The sequence below is a fragment of the Dreissena polymorpha genome, chromosome 15 (assembly GCF_020536995.1).
Source record: "Dreissena polymorpha isolate Duluth1 chromosome 15, UMN_Dpol_1.0, whole genome shotgun sequence".
Classification (NCBI taxonomy): Eukaryota; Metazoa; Mollusca; class Bivalvia; order Myida; family Dreissenidae; genus Dreissena; species Dreissena polymorpha.
Window position 1 is genome coordinate 58,897,850 of NC_068369.1, and position 15,392 is coordinate 58,913,241.

The window sequence follows — 15,392 nt, forward strand, 5'->3', positions numbered from 1 at the left end:
ATGTTGTATATGTCCCTGACTGAACATAAGTATAAATATACCAACCTGTTGAAGTTTTATCTATTTTTTTTAACAAACATATTTTATGTTAAAATATAATATTTACTTCATATTGATTTACCTGGTATTGTAAATTTCTAAATATCATAAATCATATTTTGCTTTATTTTGCTTATTTGTACACATATGTGTTTTTGTATAAATAAACAACAAAGAAAGTAAAAGCACTCCAGTTAAAATGTGCTATTCTTCTGTTGTTTTCAGACTTGACAAAGATAAGTCGTACGATTTGTTACTGGCTATAAGGTTTGACGCTGTGTAAGAAGTACACGGACACCATCAAACATCACGGAAGGTGTCGTTATGCAGTGAGTAAAATATTACAACCGCAGTGACAGACAGGGACCCTGGTGTTAATGGAAAGCTTTTTATCTCAAAGAACTATATAAACAAACCATTTTATATTTATTTTTGCATAATCAAAACAAAGTGTATGTATTAACATAAGTGTAAACATGTATTAATGTTTTTTGCTTCTTTGTTATTACTGTTATTGATGAGATACATATGCAATCTGATTATGCATGTTAATAAAACAGGGGTTTCATAACAAACAAGAATTGTTTTTGATTTTGTATCACACGCAATTAAAATTGTGTATATGGATGGGTGCAAATTCCTTGATGTATGGTAGAATCCTAACAAAACATGGAGTTTATGTAGAAATCTTCTACAGTATCTGAGATAGAGTCCTCATAAATAAACAAAAACGGGCAATAACTCTGATTTAAGAAAGTGTAGGGTTATGGTTCTTGTGCACTACATTTCTCCTCATTGAAAAGTTTGAGACATACAAATGGACAGACGACGCCAATTCTATATCCCTCCTCCTATGGCAGAGAATAAAATATAAACCTAATGATGCTTGTTTGTGGTCTTTTAAGTTTTTAGTTTCCAATTACATGCTCACATGGGTTTCTTTACTTTATCAAAATAAACACTACATAAATAATACTATTACATAATAGTAAGCATACAAATTTCACATGTTAAATACAATAGTAATTCAGTATCAACTTCATAAAGAAGTACAGCAGTATTCACAAAGTAAGTTTAACTTTGTCAATTTTTGAATTTGCAAATCTTGCTATACAAACATATAAAAGCATCAATTAACACTTAACAAGTTATCATACAAATGTCTTTAATTTGGGGTTTATTATACCAAAAAACAACATATTAAATTGTACTACCGGTAATACATGAATAAATTTCAAATGAAACCTGAATATCTGAAAATACTTAGATGCTAAATGAAAATACTCAAGTTAAGTCGACAGCCCCAGTCATAAAAGGGGGCTGCAAGATCTTATTACCACTGCACCAAGTAATAGACGTGAAATGTTGTTCGATTTGTTGAATTGTCAAAATGTTTGATGATATTAACTTTGTATTTTTTAGTCAATCTTTACTTTGATTTTTTTCTTTCACTGCAATACTTGCACGATCATGTAATTCCACAGAACAGTTTTGTAGTTTGTCAAGGCTGGTCCATTAAAAAGAGTAAAAAGAACATTACTCCGTGACACTTTTTAACATTTACTATTTCTGTAAACTGTTCATTTTATATGAAGATATCACTTCAAGTCTGCCTTCAGATACTTTCATCTCCTCCCTGAAAAGAAAAAAAATAAAGATAGTAAATTATATGCAGGTAAAACAATTAAATAATATCAATAAGTAAATACACATGACGCCCACCACATTAATACTGTCAACCAAGTAAATCATTTTTGTAATTGAAAGTTCATGTACATAGTTACAACCATTAAACTATTTGATGGAAAATTGAGCAAAATAACTCATTTTGAATTTGAATGACTTGACTATCATGTCTGGTTTTAAATGGTTTTGCTTGTTGCACATATATTTTGCATAATCACATATATATTAAAATAGAATTTGTTAGAAAATATATGTCAGTATGATAATGATATAGATGAACATGTGTAGACAAACAAATTGAGAATATGAGCAAGTACCGCAAACAAAATATGCTGAGCAGCCTCGCGAACTAAGCTTTGGAAGGAAAGGCACAGTAATTCTAAGCTTGCATATCACATCATATAAAATTATGTCCAGCAAAAGATGTTTTCTAGGCTACGCATCTCTTCGAATTAAATTAAAATTCGCTGTTCTATGTTGTGGTGCGCAAGAGAATGTCTGTCCGATATGTTGAATCTTCTTAGGTGTAATAGTTTTTTGCACACCTCCATGGTCCATGTGGCATCCGATATCTAAAAATAGACAATATATTATATAAATAAAAATTAAGTATTATAGTTTAGTCATATAAATTTTAATATTTGGTATTATAATTTTATTACCCTAGTGCCCTTAAGTAAATAGAAATAACATGTTAAGCCGCACAATGACAAGAATGACATTTTATTTCCAGTAGCTATATGTCAACTGCTATTTACCATACAATATATTATAACCAAGAATGTTAAATGTAATAAAAAAATCATCAAATACGTATTAACGTATTGTTTTACAGCCTAATTTCTGTAGTGGTTATAGTGGTTAAATTCTCCACACAGTCCTATTTTTCAATAAATCAGCATTAATGTACTTTACCCCACCCACCATAAACATTGATTATTGTGTATTCAAAAAAGTTATTCATACGGTTAACAACACATCAACATCAATATTATAAATATTAAAAATAGTTATCAAACACATCCAACGATTACTTCCAATATTATTTTAAATGATAATTGATTTTCTTACCTAAAACGATGGATTGACAATTGCTTTTACAACGGCAGTAACGGAATATCCGAATCACGTTGAAACCGGAAGTCATCAGTCTACAACGGCATTATGGTCTATTTGAAAGTGGAGACAGCATTATGGCTCTATGTGTATTTCTTTCAAATGGATATGCTAGTTTCATTCCGATGATGTACATGGGAATATATTACTCTCTTGTGAAAATTAAAGTAATAATTTGCAATGACTGTTATTAAAAGACCTAAGATGCGAAATTGTTTAACTTATATATTATGCGGGATGTCATTATATTAGAAAAAGATACATTTTAAAGTATTATACCTTAAAGTGTTTTGAAACCAGGGGTCTAACAAATTCCAGATTTGATCTAAAAATAGATTAGGGAGACTGAGTAACCAGGTTAAACAAGGGAGTTAAATACTGCAAACTTATGTACAGGTTGTCTTTGTTTTAGCTATCTCTTAGTTGATAGGCATAAGTGCTGATGACTAACTGTTAATTATGAAAAATCTGTTTTATGAAAAAAATGACATCATATAATTAAAGTTACATAATAATGACATAATTAAACTAAACTTTACTAAAATATCTTGGGGCTGCACTGAGCATGTCAATTCCTTTGTATCTCAGGTACGCGACTTTTGTACTTTCATGCCCTTTTATTTAAAATTAAATTAGAGGCAATGTCAATTTTGAAATCAATTGCTATATAATTTTGCAAAAATGAACTACGAAACTTGTGATTGTAATTAAAAGATCTGAATGTTTTCTGCTGTACAAAATCAATACAAGCATGCTTTCCATGCAAATGGCAAGACATTGTGTGCATAATTGTGTGTTTTTTTTTATCGCGACGAAGGGAAAACATGAAACACATATGGACTGTTTATTTTAAGCTAGAATTTGTTAACATCTCAATGTTTGGTTAAGAGGCAATAAAGATGTAACGGATAAGAGCGCGCAGCGGATTTTGCCTTTGAAAAGAGCACAGTGGCCAGTGTTTTTTTTGTGTTCAAATTTGGGTCCAGTTGGGGGACCCATTCCCTATAGAAAAAAGTACATATTTTTCCCAAATGAGACCTAAAAATTCTCAATGGAAGGTTTCGTAAAAAGAATATTTTTTTTAATAAGTCTAAACATGACAATTATCCCCAAATCCAGCACTATAAGTTGAATCTTTGAAAATATAATACTGAAATTGTTTTTACTATCAATTTTAAAGTATTTGTAAGCATATAATCAACAACATTAATTTCCCAATTTTAGGCAAAAGTACACAATATTTCCCAATCCAAAAGGACCCTGCCCATTTCCCAAAAAGTGTAGAAAAAAAACACCGGTGGCGCTTCTGATCGGCTGCCAGAGAAAAAAACGCCATGCTAAAAGGGCCTAGGAAAATCACCATCTAAACGTTACTGAATTTGAGTCACCCTTAAGGAAGGAATTTCATTGGTGACCAATGTGTGCAGCATTATGGCTCTTTGTGTATTTCTTTCAAATGGATATGCTATTTTCATACCAATGATGTATATGGGAATATATTACTCCCTTGTGAAAATTAAAGTAATAATTTGCAATAACAGTTATTAAAAGACCTAAGAAGCTAAATTGTTTAACTTATATAGTATGCGAATTGTCTGCACTGTGGTTTGACATCCATGTCAATATGAGGCACACATATTTATGCCCCCCCTTCGAAGAAGAGGGGGTATATTGCTTTGCTCATGTCGGTCTGTTGGTCGGTCGGTCTGTCGGTCGGTCTGTCGGTCGGTCTGTCGGTCGGTCCGTCCACCAGGTGGTTGTCAGACGATAACTCAAGAACGCTTGGGCCTAGGATCATGAAACTTCATAGGTACATTGATCATAACTCGCAGATGACCCCTATTGATTTTGAGGTCACTAGGTCAAAGGTCAAGGTCATGGTGACCAGAAATAGTAAAATGGTTTTTGAATGATAACTCAAGAACGCATACGCCTAGGATCATGAAACTTCATGGGTAGATTGATCATGACTTGCAGATAACCCCTATTGATTTTGAGGTCACTAGGTCAAAGGTCAAGGTCACGGTGACCCGAAATAGTAAAATGGTTTCCGGAAGATAACTCAAGAACGCATACGCCTAGGATCATGAAACTTCATGGGTAGATTGATCATGACTCGCAGATGACCCCTATTGATTTTGAGGTCACTAGGTTAAAGGTCAAGGTCACGGTGACCCGAAATAGTAAAATGGTTTTCGGATGATAACTCAAGAACGCATACGCCTAGGATCATGAAACTTCATAGGTAGATTGATCATGACTTGCAGATGAACCCTATTGATTTTGAGGTCTGATCATGACTTGCAGATGAACCCTATTGATTTTGAGGTCACAAGGTCAAAGGTCAAGGTCACGGTGACCCGAAATAGTAAAATGATTTTCGGATGATAACTCAAGAACGCTTTTGCCTAGGATCATGACACTTCATAGGTACATTGATCGTGACCCGCAGATGACCCCTATTGATTTTCAGGTCACTAGGTCAAAGGTCAAGGTCACAATGACAAAAATCGTATTCACACAATGGCTGCCACTACAACGGACAGCCCATATGGGGGGCATGCATGTTCTACAAACAGCCCTTGTTTATGATTGTGTTGGTTATTTAAAAGTTATTATTTTTAAAGGCAAACAATTGGCCCTATTAAAAATGGACTTTTGAACATATCTGACACATACACAGCTGGTTTATTATTACATTTTACTTTGTTTTTAGCTAACTGCAATGGTTGTCCAACAATGGACACAGCTTTTGGATGGATTGGTTCATCACCAGTATTTACCTACACAGTTGATTTGACAATTGATAAGGATAAACCTGTAGCTTATACGCTTTATACCCCGACTCAACACCCGCTACTCGTTGTGAGCTATTATAATGGAGCTGTGTTGCGTGATCCAGTTTACAACAACTGTGCTTTGGCTCAAGGAGGAAACATATCAGCAGGTTTTCTGAACATTCAGTTGTTTCCACTACAAGCAGGACAGCAGGGCACATACACATATACCAAAACGAATGTTGTACAGAAATGCATTACTCTTTACATATACGGTAAGTAAAATAAACTCAGGTATGCATGCTTGTTAAGATGGAAAATAAAATTACTTCAAGGACATATATTCAATGAGTTTTACAAGATGAATATTAGATTGCCATTTTATTTCATTATTGTCTAGTCTTTTGTAAGTGTGTATCACATGATATATGCCATACTTGATTTTGACACTACACATTCTCAACCATTTGAAACGTTGTGTTTTTGTGATGCACAATCTGGCAAAAAGCTGCAACTAAAAGCTTGCTAGCAACAAAACAATATTGAAACACTCAACTAGACTAAATAGGGACAAATTCTTTAAATAAAAACATGAATATAAATAAATTTATTCAAACATACTTAATTGCTGATAACACACTTGTATTCAAATTGACAATGTAACCACATGGATAATTTCATTAAATCTGATAATATTCAGTAAGATGAGATTATATATTTCTAGTCTACAGTAGATTAGATAACATAAATGTAATTTGTGTTTTTTTTTCAGAACAATAGTCTCTTTAACAGTGCATTAAATGCAGGACAAGTGTAGCCTACACATCTTCGTTTATGCAGATTTTATTATCACAAAATTCATTTTTCAAGCAATACTGGTAAATCAGACAACTTGCAGCTTTGAAATGCTTGTTGATATAGTTATTAATGGAAACTTTGTGTAACTCAGGTGTCCCGATACAGCCCACAATCGGTTCCAATACCAAGGTTGCATACGAAGGAAGTTCGGCAGTTCTCACATGCAACAGCACATCCACAACTTTACCAGGTGGTCACAACCTGATAATGACTTATGAATGGAGACGAGATGGTGCCATAGTCGTTACAGGAGGGCGATTCACTCTGGACCTAACCACAGGGAGAACACTCACTATTTCTAACATCAACAGAAATGATGCACTGTACAGTTTCTCCTGCAGCGCCACAGAGCAGAGTGGCAACACGTCACTTCTAAGCTCTTTGTTCAATCTGGCAGTCGGCTGTAAGTTTTTGTTTTTAGTTTTATGTTATGAACAAAATCTTTGTTGTTATTTACAATGATTGTATACATGCATTTGGTTTGTATTTATGAAAATATTGTCTCTTGCTTCTTAACATTGGTGTTTTTCGAACACTTAAAGCAAGTTCATACAAGTCACTTCTTTGAACATATTGACACAGCAGTCGGCTGTAAGTATTTTGTTTTTAGTATTATGTTATTTAAAATATCTTTGGTGTTATTTAAGCACATTTTTTTCTGTCCACGTTTGGATAAATCCCCTATAATTATCTGAATGCTAAAATATCTTTTCTAGAGTGAACCATGTAAAACAAAATATGTTCGGCAAAGAAAGAATATACTTGCCCTACTTATAAAACATAAAAATCGTGTGTAAATTGCATGCCTAAAGCAAGAAAAACCCAGATTGAAGATGAGATTTTGGACATTTTGGATGGTTTTTGAGAAAGAGGATTTAAATTCATGTTCATAAAAATTAAATTTGAAACCTTAAGAAACCTTAAGAAACGCGTCAATCTTTAAGTATTTTTCCATAGGCTCACTCTTTCAGACTGAGACTTCAAATTTGTCATTTTTTAAATATTATTTCAAATAAAATCAATTTAAAAAACTTAATTGTTGATGTAACTTTTCTAGTTCAACCATGTTATGTCGTGATTGAACAATAGTAACTGCAAACACAAAGATTATCATGTACCAAAGTATTCTGTTATAAATCCACATGCTTCGAACGTTGAAAATTTGTAAAAATGAGACACCTTAAAAGTAAGGTTATTTATGGGGTCCCACTGTGTTACGTCACGAAGTTTATGGAAAATCGATTATTTTATGAAACATCGCATTCTATCATGAACAAACTGGCGCTAATTTGTGATTTAGAAGTAAGCGTCGTAGAGATATTCGTCGCAAGAATAGCTACCATTTTATTTAAAGATTCCAGAAGGCCGTAGCGAGCTGGGGTAAGTGTTTTTAAAAGTTACGTCGTGAATTCCGAAAAATCATGCAGAACTAGATGTCACTTAGCTGACAACTCTTTATCAAATCATGACATCGAGTACCCTATTCTCTGTCACAACATACACATTGTTAACTCTGATATATATGTTAATTACGAATTGTTTACGGTAAACAATCTTAAGCGGAATCACTTTTGATAGTGATTTGAAATCATGTTTATGCAATTTTTCCAGAACGAGACAGACATCTATAACAGATATATGATAGATGTTAAAGATGTAACTGGGACGACTGTATTTTAAAGAGCACTTTGTGTCACTGTTACATCCTTATATGTCCATGGTTTCATCTTATATGAAATTAATGTTTTAAAATTGTTGCACATTAAATTGGAAATAAGTTTTGATTGTCACCTGTTAAGTCCCTTCATTATTAATCTTAAACATGACTGTGCAACAAAGTATAATTTTAGAGCCAGAGAATTTTACCACATTATGTGTTGTATTGTACATTGACACACATTTTGGTTGCCCATGTTACTCATATTCTTCCAGGAGCAGCTCCATGTTGCATCCAAGTTACATCTTAGCTGAAATTAGTGCTTATATTGTTTAAAACAACATAGGTGGAACATTTGATTTTTCAAGATTAAGGTTATCTGCGACTTGTTTTACTGACTTTACCAGCAATAGAATCAACTGTTTTAGAACATAATGTATTTGACTAATATTATGTGATGTAACTTGACTCCAAATTGTATTGTCCATGTAACTCCATTGCATCCATATTACATCTAGTTCATTATTATAAAAAAAAAGAAATAATGAAGTTGATGGATTAATTGTAAACATACTATAATGTAATATTGTTGACTATAGTGCACTGAGTAGACTTAATAGAGTTCTTTTCTGTTGTAACAAAGTTTTTAAAATTAAAAGTCAATCGTAACAGCTTAACCCTTTACCCTTAACTAAACAATAACATGACTTTACAAGTTTGTTGCACACAACTCTAGAAAGCTTTTGGATGAAGGAGAAATTTCTGAGCATGTTTTTGTTTTCATCTTTCAAATAAAACCAAGATGAAAAATTAACTATGACTGTTTTAAGTTCCATGATATTCTATCTTGCAGAAGAATTTGCATCAGATATTTAATGATTGTGTTTGGAACAGGATTTATTCATGCTACATAATTGATAAGATGTAAATTTGACACAAAGTGTTGTTGTACATGTAACACTTATTATACTTAAGCGCATCTTTATTGTTGTTGCAACCTTCTACTGATATTATTTGTATTTGTGCATGCTCTGCTTATTTTCTTTTTATAAATATCTATACTGATGATTCATTCTTTCAGGACTCTGTTAGATCATCAGGGTTTCAGGCTTTTGACATTTGATGGACCTTGCAGATACACAAGCAAACTAAGGCCAACGCCAACGTTGACCACATCTTACATTTGTGGTCTAAGATGTCTGCTAACGACCAGTCATCATCCAAGTACAAGGACTAAATTGAGACCCAACTTATCAAGGCGCCAAATACATGATCTTGTATACAGCTGATTCTTGGAGTCACGAATATAACAAGGCAAGAAAACAATGGAACATCACATGAATTTAGTTCATAAGGCATTTATTGCCTACATTAACATGTATACATAAATATATTGTATCGTAATATTATATTAACATTGATAGTCTTTTGATGTATCATTTAATGTATAACTGTAATTTCTTTGATGATATAAATCAATTAACATAAGAAAGGCATTTCATTGTTTGTATTTTTATTTTTTTTAAGAAATTATGTCTGATTTCAGGTTCAGTGCCCGCGGAAAGCGCTGGGAGAGGAATTTGCTTGAACAGGAACTCACTTTTTAGTTGGCTCCCGAGTCACTGAAAAGGCCAGTTGATCTAAGAACCCCTGATCTACACGAGATCTCGATTCAGAGCAGCAATTAAGGCGAGATCATGAAAGTGCAAAGAATAATTCTTGCACAGAAGTGTGGAAGCCAGAAGTTCCTATGTCCATTTCGCCAGCATCAAATGTGCGATTTTCTACTTCTCCCGCCCCTGACCAAGCACTACCACAAGAGGAAGCTGGAGGTTTAGCAGGCAGGGTAGTTTCGGGAGCAGTACCACAAGAAGCTGCCTTACCATAGCTGCAATAAGTGATTTGAAGATGGGAACATACCAAACATTAGAGGATTGGATAGATCCCGTGAAGTTTAACCACTATGGAAACAAGAAAACTCCAAACATTGAAAACACAAACAGTTTGACATTGATCACATCAAAATAAATATCTGATATTTATCACCTTCTGCCACTGTGCTTTTTTACTGTAACCAACAGCAGGATGAAGATCAACTGCAGTGACATTGAAAAAAAACAACACATCCTTAATGCTGTCAAGCTTTAATTGCGTATTACTCAGTGATTTATATATTTGTGTTTTGCTTTAATCATCTACTGTAGCACTATGTTATAAGCCCCATCAGAATAGCTCAATTATTATTTAATCATCTCATCTAATCAAACGTTATAAAAACAACGTGTTTTTTTACTAGTTCATTGTCCAGTCACATCATAAATTTTTAAAGTAAAGCTACCCCTCAATTTTTCTGATTATACATATTTGTTGTATAGGTTATTACATTAAAAGAAGGTTTGCACAAAACATAAGTAATGAAAGTGGAAAAGTAAAATTATTTTGTAAACAACCCTGTTTTCAGAGTGTCTTTCAGTGTTACCGTTATACATGTATCACTAATTTATGTGAATATAAAATCGCCTATTTTTTTCCAAGCTACTGTAAAGTTTTTCTTCTTCTTTCTTAGAAAAATGTGCTCGTTTACAATGATTGAACATCTGGTTTGTATTTATGAAAATATTATCTCTTGCTTCTTAACATTGGCGTTTTCCAAACTTTTGAAGTGAGTTCAAACCAGTTACTTGTTTGAACATATTGACAAAAGCAAGAGTGAAACAACCTTGCCAGTTTTACAAAATGTTGAAATCACAGCAAAGGCATTATTAACAAACACATGAAAATGTAGAGAAGCCATTTGAAATCCAGCAGCAATTGTTTACAAATTGGAAACTTAATGACAGCAATACACAACTTTCATAGCAACTTTTCTAATATGTTCTGACAGTGTTATATAAACTTCTCAAATCATCTAAATAAGATTTGACCTGTAAAGCATCTTTTGTTTATGGTCCGATATTGCTTATACATTGCGCCTCAATAGAGATTGATGTTTGAACCACTATGTAAGAACATTTATGACCCCTGACATTGAAAACCCTCTTCCAACTTCCCCAGTTTAGCACAACTGGTAAGTTTTAGTAAGTGAATAAGAGTTTTGAAGACCAAATCTGGTGGCACAGTTACAATCCTTCTGAACTATGATTTTGATAGAATTTAGTTTGCTTGTGTCTAAAACGAATTTTCTCGGTAAGCCTATATTTAGCTTACTTGAGCACAATATTCTCATGGTGAGCTTTTGTGATTGCCTTTTGTCCGTCGTGCGTTATGCGTCGTGCGTTGTGCGACGTCAACATTTGCGTTGTTAACACTCTAGAGAACACATTTATTGTCCGATCTTCATGAAATGTTGTCAGAAGATTTGTCTTGATGACATCTTTGACGATTTTGAAAATGGTCTTGGTTGCTTGAAAAACATGGCTTCCAGGGGGCTGGGTATTTTTCCTAAAATGGCAATATATGGCTATAGTTATACCTTGTTAAAACTCTAGAGGCCACATTTATTGTCCTATCTTCATGAAACTTGGTCAAAAGATTTGTCCCAATGATATCGTGGACAAGTTCAAAAATGGTTCCGGTTGCTTGAAAAACATGGCTACCAGGGGCGGGGCATTTTTCCTTATATGGCTATATATGGCTTTAGTTAATCTCTAGAGGACACATTTATTGATCGATCTATATGAAACTTGGTCAGAAGATTCATTCTAATTATATCTTGGACGAGTTGAAAAATTGTTCCAGTTGGTTGAAAAACATGGGCACCAGTGGGCGATGCATTTTTCTTTATATGGCTTTAGTAAATAGTAAAACCTAATTAACACTCTAGAGGCCACATTTATCGTCTGATCTTCATGAAACTTGGTCTCAGGAATTGTCCCAATGATATCTTGGACGAGTTGAAGAACTGTTCCACTTGGTTGAAAACCATGGCCACCAGGGGGCGGGGCATGTTTCCTTATATGGCTATTTGAAAAACTAGTTAACACTCTTTAAGTCACATTTTTTGTCCAATGTTCATGAAACTTGGTTAGAATATTTGTTTTAATGAAATTTTGGATGTGTACGAAAATGAATCCAGTCGGTTAAAAAACGCCAGGGTGTTCACTATTTATGAAAGTTGGTTAGAACATTTGTTCTAATGACATCTTGGTCTGCACAGAATAGGTCTGGTCATTTGAATCTCAAGTAAGCGACTTTCGGCCTTTCAGGCCCTCTTGTTTAATTGGAAATATAATTGCAAGGCGAATCTGAAAATAGTTCACGTTTGTTTTAAAACAAGGCTCCTAGGGGTTTATAGTTTTTTAAATGTCTATAGCTGTCTATAGTGAAAATAGTGAATTCTGTTAGTCACATTTTTAGTTCAATTTTAATGACACTTGCGTACACATGTTCTGATCATATCTTGATCTAGTTTAGTCAATTAGTTTTAGTAATATCCAGGGCTTGGATTTTCCTTCTTTTCAACTGATTTCCTCCCTTTTAATGTCGAACTTATTTTACAAATAGTTGTAAACTTTGCTGGATCTATATAGAAACTAAGTTTATATGAAGCTTGTAAGTGGGTTATGGTATTTCCTCCCCTGAGGTGGTTTTTTAATTACACCCTCTACAAACATGATGAAAATCTTTATGAGCATTTTTTTCGCTCATGGTGAATTTTTGTGATCACCTTTTGTCCTTTGCCTGTTGTCCGTTGTGTGTCATCAATATTTGCATTGTTTACACTGTACAGGTCACTTTTATTGTAAGATCTTCATGAAATTTTGTCAGAAGATTTGCCTAATGTATCATCGAAGAATGTAAAAATGGTTTCGGTTGATTGAAAAACATGGCCACCAGGGTGGCGGGGCATTTTTCCTTAAATGGCATTATAAAAAACTTATAACTGTAAAAGTCTCATTTAATGTCCAATCGTTATGAAACTTATTCAGAACATTTTTTAAATGATGTCTTGGATGAGTTCAAAACATAACTCGGTCTGTTGAAAAACATGGCCGCCAGGGGGCCATTTTTAGTTCACTCTTCATGAAACTTGGTAAAAACATTAATTTGGTTCTAATTATATCTTGGGCCGCACAGTACAGGTAAGTTTCTTTGTATCTCAGGTGAGCGACTTTGGATCTTTCATGCCCTCTTGTTCCAACTTGATGTGCGTCCTTTTTTTGTTAGTCTGTCATTTGGTCATTTTGTTTGTTACATGTTTTGTTTCAATGAACCAACCCATTCATAGAATTAGGGAAAAAATAGACTTAGAACCAAGAAAAAAATATTCAGTGTTTGAATGTTTACATGCTAACACTGATAATATTTTTAAGAAAATGTTCTACATGATGAATGGTGTAGATTAAGGTGGTTAATACCAAGTGTTACTCAAATTAAAGATATTTTTGAAAATTCCAATTTAAAGAATGTTTGGTGAATACTAGCCCAGAGCTGGAAGTGCTAGTGTGATCACTCTTATATCTGTAGTCGTGCATAGTGTGAGGTTCGCATTGCAAATGTAATCTTTTTACCACTCATAGAGGCCATAATTGTATACAATTTTGATATATTTTGGTCAGGATGTTTATCTAAATAATATCGAGGCAAAGTTCGAATCTGGGTCACACACAGGCCTCTAGAAACTTTATCAACAGGTCAAACCTTAGAACAAATTTGCCACCTCTCTTAAGACCATTTACATGACAGAAATATATTTTCCTTGACTATAGTTAGGCCAAGTTCCAATCTGGGCATAGATGCTACCAAAAAAAGGTCATAAGATCATTAGACATACAGATTTTGTGTGATAACAAATTATAATTCCTAAACTCAAGTGAGTAATGGTCTTTATTTTCAAATAAACATGGCTTTTCATTGTCTTGATGCGTTCAATTAACTTATCTTTAGTTTGTTTATTGTTTTCTTAATTGTCTGTAACTCCATAATACTCTAAATAAGGTAAACATGCATTATGTATAACTATTTCTGCTGCAGGTATTCACTTGAAACTTCACATGTGTGTTCAGAGTCATTCTGTGAGCTTACTGACTGAGTTCCATTACTCATACATGCAAATTTGGAGAATTATTTACCTTTTTGAACAGGTTTTTGTTACTAAAAATAGAAACAATATTTTTCATTATATAACTTCTTTGAGGTGAGATTTTATATAAAGCTACAATGCATGCAGACTTAGCTTGTGATTGCATTTTGGACCAGCCGGGTCAACATGAAGTTCACTTTTACTAAAAATATCAAAATAGTGTCATCTCATGGATGTTATGGAGGTTTTCCGTTGACATTTTGCACGCAGGAGGCATACATGTTCTCTTGGGTTTTTCTTTGGGTTTAAAACAGAATGATCAGATAGTCGGGAACACATGTGTACATGCTTTATGAAGTTTTCTGCATGAATAAAATATTTCCAAATTCATATGAAAACAACTCTAATTTTCCCAAATTGACTGGTACCAGTACCAGTCCAAATGTGGTGAAGACACGCGCTGCAATTATACAAATTGAAATATGTTAATGCAAGAAGCAATGAAGGTATAGTTTGTGTCTTGGCCACGTTTCTTTTTAGCTCACGGTGCTCATGGTGAGCTTTTGTGATCGCCTTTTGTCCGTCGTGCGGCGTGCGTTGTGCATCGTTCGGCAACATTTGCCTTGTTAACACTCTATAGAGACACCATTAATTGTCTGATCTTCATGAAAAAACAGTCAGAAGATTTATCCCTATGATATCTTGGAATAGTTTGAAGTTTGAAAATGATTCCGGTTGGTTGAAAAACATGGCCGCCATTGGGCACAGTATTTTTCATTATATGGCCATGGTAAAACCGTGTTAGCACTCTAGAGTATGCATGTATTGTCTGATCATCATGAAACTTAGGTAGTCAGAAGATTAGCCCCAATGATATCTTAGGCGAGTTCTAAAAAGTTCCAGTTGGTTGAAAAATATGGCCACCAGGGGGCAGGGAATTTTTCCTTATATTGCTATAGTAAAACCTTGTTTACACTCTAGATGCCACATTTATTGTCCAATCATTATTAAACTTTGTCAGAAGATTTTTCCCAATGATATCTTTGACGAATTCCAAAATGGTTCCAGTTGGTTGGAAAATATGGCATCCAGGGGTCAGGGCATTGTTTTCTTATCTGGCTATATATTACTTTATTAAAACCTTGTTAACACTCTTGAAGCCACATTTATTGTCTGATCTTCATGAAACTTGGTCACAAAATTTGTCTCAATGATATCTTGGACGAGTTGGAAAATG

The 15,392-nt window shown here is 33.8% G+C and overlaps 2 protein-coding genes across 7 annotated transcripts in view; both read left to right on the plus strand.

Annotated features, from left to right (window-relative positions):
- LOC127860277 (nephrin-like) overlaps positions 1 to 15,392 on the plus strand; it is a 393,077-nt gene that overhangs the window by 115,712 nt on the left and 261,973 nt on the right. The gene's annotated exons all lie outside the window — the stretch shown is intronic.
- LOC127860273 (hemicentin-2-like) overlaps positions 1 to 15,392 on the plus strand; it is a 483,526-nt gene that overhangs the window by 1,898 nt on the left and 466,236 nt on the right. For all 3 annotated transcript variants that reach the window (XM_052398268.1, XM_052398267.1, XM_052398266.1), the window contains exons 2-3: positions 5,558 to 5,893; positions 6,568 to 6,879. In XM_052398268.1, the coding sequence (XP_052254228.1) occupies positions 5,558 to 5,893; positions 6,568 to 6,879 (648 nt within the window). The remainder of the gene's footprint in view (positions 1 to 5,557; positions 5,894 to 6,567; positions 6,880 to 15,392) is intronic.